Raw genomic sequence first — 9429 nt, 5'->3', positions numbered from 1 at the left:
CTGCTAGCCACTATCCATCTCTGCTTACCATGCTTGTGAATTAAGGTATATCGAGGCAATACGCACAGTATGCACATATGCCAATTAGAGACTGACCAGTTGCAGTCCTAAACACATCGATGGGAAGATCCAAACAAACAATACTAAGTGTATTCAAAACCTGGTTGCACTGGATAACTGATTCGTCTTAGTATGCAACTTCTCGGCGGTGCTCATCCACGACCCCATAACTAGGGATTGAATCCAGGACCTTTGATCTTGCGCTTAGTGGTCTATGGGTTAGGCGTTAGTCGGAACACCGAAGATCCTGGGTTCAGTTCTAACTCGCTGGGTCGTGAATGAGTACAACTGAGAAGTCCCATATTAGGATGAAACGGCAGTTCAATGCTTCCAGGTTTTCAGTCGTTGTCTAACTTAGATCGATTCATGATTTCAATAAGATTGACTTATTTTTAATCGATGGGATTTACCGTTAGTCAATACCTATTTTTACTTAAATATATTCTTTATAATAGTGTATAGTACCTGCTAATTTCTAGTTAAGACGTCCCAGTCTAATAACACCAGCTATCAGTCAATTTTGTCAGAGAGATGACCATACAATTTTTGTAAAACTAAATAACTATTCTAGATTACTGGTTTACTTAGAAGGTTTATTCTGAGTTAAAACCTAGATGTAAGCAATTGTTAAGAGAAAAATTACTTTCTGTGAATTAAGCAAAACTATTTATTGATTCAACGGGCCGTTAGACATTCGCTCGCAATAAATTAGAGAGTCTTATTTCTTACATGATTTATACACGTAATTCAATAACGAATAAAAGTGTAATAAACTTTTTTTCAAGAGCAACCTTTATTTAGGGAATAGAGATTTGTGGAAATTGTATAGTTTTGACAGTTAAATTCATGAGTCACTGTAAGCTAGACCACGATTGAAAACGTAAAAGCACTGGACGACCATCTCGTCCTAGTATAGGACTGCTCAGCATCGCGCATCCCCGACCCCGAACTCCAGACTCGAAACCAGGTTTTCAATGGTGGTCTAGTTAGATCAACTCATGAATCCTACTATTAAAATTACTAAAATCTCCAAAAATCCCAATTCTGATGATAATCATGTGTTTACTAGTGACTAGCTTCAACATATAACTTCGAGAGTTCTAGTGAGAAGCCATGACGAGTGGAGTCCAAGCCGTGGTGAGTGTGAAACAGCTATCCACTTCAGACAATAGATGATTGGTTACGCAAGATCATATATACTTGTATTCATTCAAGAACGCCAAGCGCTTTAAAGTTAGTGCATTATTATTTTGCTTAGATTTAGAGCTGAATAGTGTTTTTCGAAAAAAACACATATACACATGTTTATTCCATGAAGTTATGTCTGATAAGTTATGTAATATCCATTAGAATTGTGAATCAAAGCAAATGAAATGTGCAACTAAATAAAACTTTAAAGAAATCAAGGACTTACAAAATATTATACAATGTTCTTACATAATAATATCTATCTGTCTATCGGTTAAGTGATCTGGCGCGAGACTGGTAGGTACTGGGTTCGAATCTCGCGAGTACGGGATCATGGATGCGCACCGCTGAGGAGTCCCATAATAGGAGTAAACGGCCGTCCAGTGCTTCCAGGATTTCCATGGTGGTCTAGCTTCAATCGACTCATGATTTCAACTATGAAAATAATAATATCTGTCAACTATTGAGTTAAAGTTTTTTTGATAAACGTCATTTCCAATCTCCTTCCTAAATAATGATTTATTAAAATGACAAAATTTTCTATTAAGGTAATATCTAGTCATTTGCTCAATAGTCAATTTGTATTAAATACATTAGGTATTTAATGTTATATACTACTTATTTTTAACTTTTCAATAAGTCTATTTGAGTTAGTTTTTGATTAACTTCATTAACACATAAATACTGTTTTACAACTTGAACTAATTATTGTGTTTGTATAAATATATACTGAGACTATTTGGTTAGCTTTCTAATCAAAGTTTAATAATAGCTAGCATTGAAATCCAGAACGTGGGTTTCGTCATGTTTTAGCCTCATCAACTGGATATACTTACATCCCAATATTTACATTCATAATAAGAGTCGAACTTAGTACCTTTCGCTTCAAATAACAATGATTTCTTGAATTCAACTGGTAACTATCATCTAACTTTAACAAAAATCTAATAATTAAATAACAAGATCAAGGTGACTCTCTGAGGATAAACATATACCAATGAAGATTGAGTAGTTGCAGTCTATAGTGTCAACAAATAAAAAAGTATAAATCCCTACAATAGAATAGCTTACACTACGCACATCTAAAGAGCGCCTTTAGATCTGCTTTATTGTATCAAGTTAAATAGTATGAAATACATTGTCAAAAGGTAATGTATAATTCAATGAATCTTTTCTTAATTATTCGGTAAGCCAATTGATTTAAGGTTGATTGAAAGTAAGATTATTATTGAATTCTTCATAAGGCTAAATTATGATATATGTATCATGATATATGCTTATCATATTCACCGAAATTGATGATGATAATACACTGTAACCCATAAATAACGATTTATATTAAGAAGTTAAACTATTAACACGTTATGTAACTTGTTATTACGTTCAAATAAATGTTATCCCTTTCCCATTGTTTTCGTATGATCTTATAATCTTTAAGTAACCCTACTTGAATAATTTTTTCTGGTTAGCCATCATCCAGAAGATACAGGTGTTTATTAACAGTTGTCTTCACAAGATACTTCGGATCAATTGGACAGACACTATCAGCAAGAACCTACTGTGAGAGAGAACAAACCAGATTTCAGTGGAGTAAGAAGAGCTGGAAGTGGACAGCACACACATTGAGGAAATCACCCAACTGTGTCACAGGGTAGGCCCTCACATGGAATCCTGAAGACCAAAGGAAAAGAGGAAGACCAAAGAACACATTACGCCGAGAAATAGAGACAGATATGAGAAGAATGAACAAAAATTGGATATAACTAGAAAGGAAGGCCCGGGACAGAGTGGGTTGGAGAAAGCTGGTCGGCGGCCTATGCTCCATTGGGAGTAACAGGCGTAAGTAAGTAAGTAAGTAAGTAAGTTAGTTAGTTAGTTAGTTAGTTAGTTAGTTAGTTAGTTAGTTAGTAACCCTACTTAAAATATATTAACCCTTATTAATATGTCCAGTGAGTAACACAGTTTTATATCTTGTCACATCAAAACTACTTTTCATTCAGTAAGTAATGATACACTTGATATATCACAGCTAAAATATACACCTACTCATATAATCTGTTCTGGAATGTATAATTTAGTTAAAATTACCTTTTAACTTATTCATCAAATTATCAGAAGGGGGTTTTGTGAAGATTTTAGTATTTTCATAGTTGAAATCATGAGTCAATTGAAGCTAGACCACCGTGGAAAACCTGGAAGCATTGGACGTCCGTTTCGTTGTATTGTGGGACTCCTCAACAGTGCGCATCCACGACCCCACCTCGCGAGATTCAAACCCAGGACCTACCAATAGGACGAAACGGCTGTCCAGTGCTTCCAGATTTTTCACAACGGTATAGATTCAATTGACTCATCATTCATTAAATATTGATAAACACTTTTTGATGAAATCAATTATATATATACTATCCTTATTAAAATATCAACTAAACTGTTAACAATAATCTTTTTAACTAACCCGGTAATTTTTCATTTCATCTGATGAATCAATTAAATTTCCTAAAATTAAAGGTTTTATATTATCAAATGAATTATTTTGTTGAATAGAATTGTTTCCATCACTTAGTAACATGGAATGATTATTATTAACCATGGTATCATGATTATGATCATTAGTTAATCTTGTTGTTGTTGCTGTCAATGGATTTTTCTCTACACAAATTTCGTCAACTGTTAGTTCTTCTGTTTTTAAAATATTCTGTTCTTGATGTTGATCAGATTGATTTGGATTGATATCAGATTGAAATTGATCATAATCAATATCTTGATTTGATTTGATTTGTTGTAAATTATCATTATTATGATGGTGTCTTTCTATTCTCCTGACTTCCTCTTGTCTTAATTCATTAACTTTATCCAAATGATGTTTGATCATAGAATTGGAATAAATATTGATATTAACTGTAGAAGAAGAAGAAGAAGAACAATATTTTGAGTGAATTTTTTTAAAGTTTATAAAGGTTGACTTGTTGCTATGGTTATTAATAATATTACTATCAGTAAAATTATTATTATTATTATTAAGACATGTTGAAGTACCGAATGTAAGAGCTGTTAATTTTGTTATTGGATTATTATTATTATTATAATCATGAGTAAAATGATCTTGTGGCATAAGATATGATTGGTGGTAACGAGTTGGATGATTACCAATACAGTAACTATGATGATTATTAAAATTTGAATGTTGTTGCCGTTGTTGTTGTTGTTGATGATTGTGACGATTATCTAAATCAACCAACTGAACAGTTAACATCTCAACTTCTATGTGGATATTACTTACAAAGTGTATATATTTCTATTTTCTATTGAATCTATATGTCTTATATATAGATTTTAAAGATCGTCTAATTAATAATAATCATCCCGTAGTTTTAATTTAGTCAAATCAGTAATCATTGAAATGTTAGTATGTTTTGGAGTTGTCTTCTTTTTTTGGTAATGAATTTACGTTATTTCTCTACTATGGTTAACAACATACGATTCATTAAATATAAGCATTCAAACATTATAGGAATGTTAACTATACCTTAGCAGCATTCTGATTGGTTAGCCTACATGTATCAATTAACCAATTGAATTCTACAGCGTATTTTTTGGGATGAAATTCAATTTTTATTTTCTATTCATAGTTGGTCATTTGTGATTAGTCAAATTTAATAATAGCTCTTTATATTATTCATAATGTTTATTTATCTTTTCATGAAATATAGTATAAAGAAAACTTTATCTATTTGTGGTTGATAATTTTTAGCTATTAGTATAGGGTTGTGGAGATTGTTGAGTTTTGATTGAGATCATGAATGGACCAATGCTAGACTGCTATTGAAAACCTTGAGGCATTGGATGACTGTTTTATCCTAGTATGGGACACCTCAGCAGTGCGCTTCCATGATCCCGCACGTGGGATTTGAACCCTATACTGATAATTATCATGTGTTCACTGGTGGCTAGATTCAAGATTTAACTTCTGGAGTTCTAGCGAAAGGCTATGACCACTAGAGTTCAACAAATGTCTGGTGGGATACAGTTATTCACTGAAGAAAATGGAGGACGGTCGCACAATATCGTGGATTGGTTGAAGTGAGGCATTAACGCCGTTAGATGCCGACTCAGTGGTCTAGACGTTAAGCGTTCGCGCTCGAGATCTAAGGTCCAGGGTTAAAATCTCACATCCAAGGTAGTGGATGCGCACTACTGAGGAGTCCCATACTGAGACGGTGCTTTTAGGTTTTCAATGATGATCTGATATTGGTCACTTCATGATCTAAGTCAGACATTTTAGTTAGAAAAAATAGATGTATAGTGAATTATTGAAACAATAATCTGATCAATTATGTAATCACTTATCTGTATATTTAAAATATAACATTGTACATTGTTAAGCTTATCACACTTAAACTAGGAATGAGTGTACATAATCATTATAGGAAATGAACAGTATTTTTAAGAAAACATAAATAACACCATAGTTTGGTCACCGTAGTGAAAATTTTGTAAACTCTATTAATACAAGTTCTTGAGATAAAGCGTATACAGATAGATTATCCTACGATCTAGCAGTGGGATTCATACATAGCCTGTTACACTAACTGATTGTTTTATGGCCAGTTTAGAAAACAAACAGCTCAACAAAACTATCGATAACTTCTATCACTTAAGACGATACATTTAATTCAAGTCATACTATCATAAGGTGTGTTTACAGAAAACCTTTATGAAATAGCCAGCTATTATGCTTTTACAGCTGAATCCCTATCGGAAGACGGGAAAATGCAATTACATCTCTTGCTACACTAATAATAAGAATTTTTTGTAGTCCTGATGTCACATGATGAATTGAATGTTAAAATAGGTATGTCCAGAGAGAGTTATTGATGAGAATGTAAAATTTAAACCTCTAAAATTAAAAATATCCTCTTCATCAAAGGAAATCCGTGATATAAACATCTATTTCGAAAGTGACAAAATTAGAGACATATTGAAAAGAAAAAAATTTTAGCTCTCCCGAAAGAACTTTCTCAAAAACATTTGGGTTAGTATTCTCTAGCCTATTAACATTTATAGACAAGCCAAAGCCTATGCTCTCATACGTGATCGCTTGTATGTGCACATATCGCTTTACCTAATTTTGTGAAGTAATATATATATATATATATAGGTTATTTGATGCATGTCCAAGGTTATTTCAGAAAATTACCTAACTTAGGTGAAGTGAGACAGATTGGATTGAAAAGGAAGCTCTATAATCAAATACTATGTGAATACAAACCATTCAATCAAAACGAACACAATGTTTAAAGTCATTTACAAGGTTAGTAGAAAGCTATTAAAAACAATGAGTTTCCATTATAAACTTTGAAAACCCAGAACTATGTATATAAAAGAGACTTATTTGATGCTTTTTATCATGGTCCTGATCTCTAGTTTTCCAAAACCATTACCCTCTATCCAATATTCTTCTCGACTGACTTGTTAGCCCTTGATAGTCTTGTTTCTATTTTCATTTTCTTCTCGATTATATTTTATCTTATCATATTACTTAACCCACCTTCATAATTATCAATCATCATCTCATTTGTTGATAAACATCAAGCTCTCAACAACTACGCTTTCCGTCTTCTAATAAGAATAACATATTCCTTTTTTTTCTTATTATACATCACTGTTACCATGTTTAATAAATCTATCATTATTATTATTTTTTTTATCGGTATTAATGGACATATTATTGACCATAATTTTGGATTATATATATATATATATATATATATACAGTCATAAAGCTCTGTGAATGAATTTCTCGAAAAAACGAACTCTTCACTGAGCCAATCTTTCTTGTTTTTATCCTTAAGTTCTTTACTTAAGACTAGACTTAATCAAATAACAAATTCAGTATCTTCATTGATGAATTAGATAAAAAATTGTCCAATGGTGTGGTTATGCACGACTTTTAAAAATCATTCTTACATGTACATTCCTACTTATCAATAACAGTTCTACAGTAATATCTTTATATCTTTGAATAACGGAAGGTAATAACAGTAACTAAAGTTCTAAATAAACCTTGATCATGAATCCATATCATTATGAATCACAAATGTAATGCTACATAACAATAATTTTTGATAAAAATGAATTAAAAATGATCATTTGTTTGATAGAAGGAAACTTGCTTGATCGAACTTATACCAAAATTTTATTCTTTGTAATATAACTTAAAATAGTAATAAAGCTTAGTAGTAACCTTAGTACATTGAAATAAGCTAATTTCTTTAATGAATAATAAGGTAACGTGAAATTAAATATTTTGAGATACATATATATATATATATATATATATATATATATATCGGTTAAGGGCTCTGGCGCAAGACTGGTAAGTCCTGGGTTCGAATCTCACGAGCCATGATCGTGGATACGCACCGCTGAAGAGTCCCAGAATAGGATGAAACGGCTGTCCAGTGCTTCCAGGTTTTTCATGATGGTCTAGCTTCAATTGACTCTTGATTTCAACTTTATATATAAAAATTACTTTAATAATGTAAATACATCATTGAGAAGAATCTAAACTAGTACATGATTTAGACCAAGAGTTTCATATAGATTGTTTTTAATCAATCAACTCTATTATCTGTAAAATTAACCCTATAAATATTAATTTTCATTCATTAAACTCAATTTATTTATCATAGTTAAAATCATGAGTCAATTGAAGCTGGATGGCCGTTTCGTCCTATTGTAAGACTCCTCAACAGTACACATCCACGACCTCGCCTCGCGAGCGAGATTTAAACCCAGCTTCAATTGACTCACGCTTTTAACTATGAAAATATTAAATCTTCACGAAAAACCCCTTCAACTTATTCAACCAACTTACGATTAAAAAAAAAAAATTAAATTTTTTAAAATTTACCTTGAAAATTTATTTAAATTTAATAAAATAATAAATTAAATTCAATAAAGCAATAAAATAAATATTGATAATAACTTACTTGTTAATCATTACATTAACTTTCTTTCTTTTGAATTTTTTTTTTTAGAAAAAAAATTTCGTTGATCTAATTGATAGTTTGTTTTTATTTAGGAAGAAGGAGTGGGGGGGGGAGAAACAAGGAAATGATACTAACAATACTACTAGTACTACTACTAATAGTAGTAGTAAAACACCTACACTTATAAGCCAATAGCTTCAGTCAATTTAATGTATAATAAAATAATAAAATGATTTAATTGTAATACTTCTTTATTATTTATTCAAGAGGAAAATTAAAATGAATCAGAATAAACATATCATACTTTTGATGAATGAGTTAAGGGGAAAAAGAGGATAAAGAAGTAACGATAGTAACAATAATTCTTATATTCATATAGTAATGATAATTTGATATTAACGATAATGATGAGGAGGATTTGTTATTGATGAATATAGATGTATAGTTTTATGATAATAATTATTATTTCATTAATAATTGAATGTCTTCAACTTTGGTTCATTCATTATATTCTATATGATTAGTACTATTATTATTATTATTATTAGTAGTAGTAGTAGTAGTACATGTTAACCAATAGGACTAGTGTTCAGTTACACTTGTCAGAATTCTTTAGCGCTTGTACATCACATGTGTGTGCATATAAAGACATATATGTGTATGTGTGTGTGTGTGCTGTAGCAAACGGTACTTTTTAACATTGAACAAATTACAAATTGTTTAAAATATAGTAAATAATGTGTATTTTAAGAAGAAGAAGAAGAAGAAAGAAAAAACATTTATTGATTCCAGTCTAGTGACACTTCATTGATGTAAAACTTGTAATAAAGTAAAAGTTTCTCAAAATTTCCATTAAAAAACTTTCAATTCATAAATGGATGATTTATAATAAGATAAATCTTCTTGGAAAGTGATTTACATTGTAGAATGCGCTAATCTAATCGGCCAGTTGAAAAAATTATTAAGCTGAAAAAATATTTTATTCCATTAGGATTTCTAAGAATTATTAGTTTAGAAGGGGTTTTGTGGAGATTTCAGTATTTTCATAGTTGAAATCATGAGTCAATTGAGGCTAGACCACCATGGAAAACCTGGAAGCACTGGACGGCAGCAGTGCGTATCCACGATCCAGGTTTTCCATGGTGGTCTAGCTTCAATAGACTCATGATTTCAAATATGAAAATTA

The 9429-nt window shown here is 31.2% G+C and overlaps 1 protein-coding gene across 1 annotated transcript in view; it reads right to left on the bottom strand.

The window, feature by feature from the left end:
- Smp_003280 (hypothetical protein) overlaps positions 1-4123 on the bottom strand; it is a gene marked incomplete at both ends in the record, with an annotated part of 46093 nt that extends 41970 nt beyond the window's left edge. Inside the window, one exon of the mRNA XM_018793155.1 lies at positions 3707-4123. Within this exon, the coding sequence (XP_018647695.1) occupies positions 3707-4123 (417 nt within the window). The remainder of the gene's footprint in view (positions 1-3706) is intronic.
- Positions 4124-9429: the final 5306 nt, after the last annotated feature.

The sequence above is a fragment of the Schistosoma mansoni genome, chromosome 1 (assembly GCF_000237925.1).
Source record: "Schistosoma mansoni strain Puerto Rico chromosome 1, complete genome".
NCBI lineage: Eukaryota > Metazoa > Platyhelminthes > Trematoda > Strigeidida > Schistosomatidae > Schistosoma > Schistosoma mansoni.
This window is presented reverse-complemented; position numbering and strand designations above follow the sequence as displayed.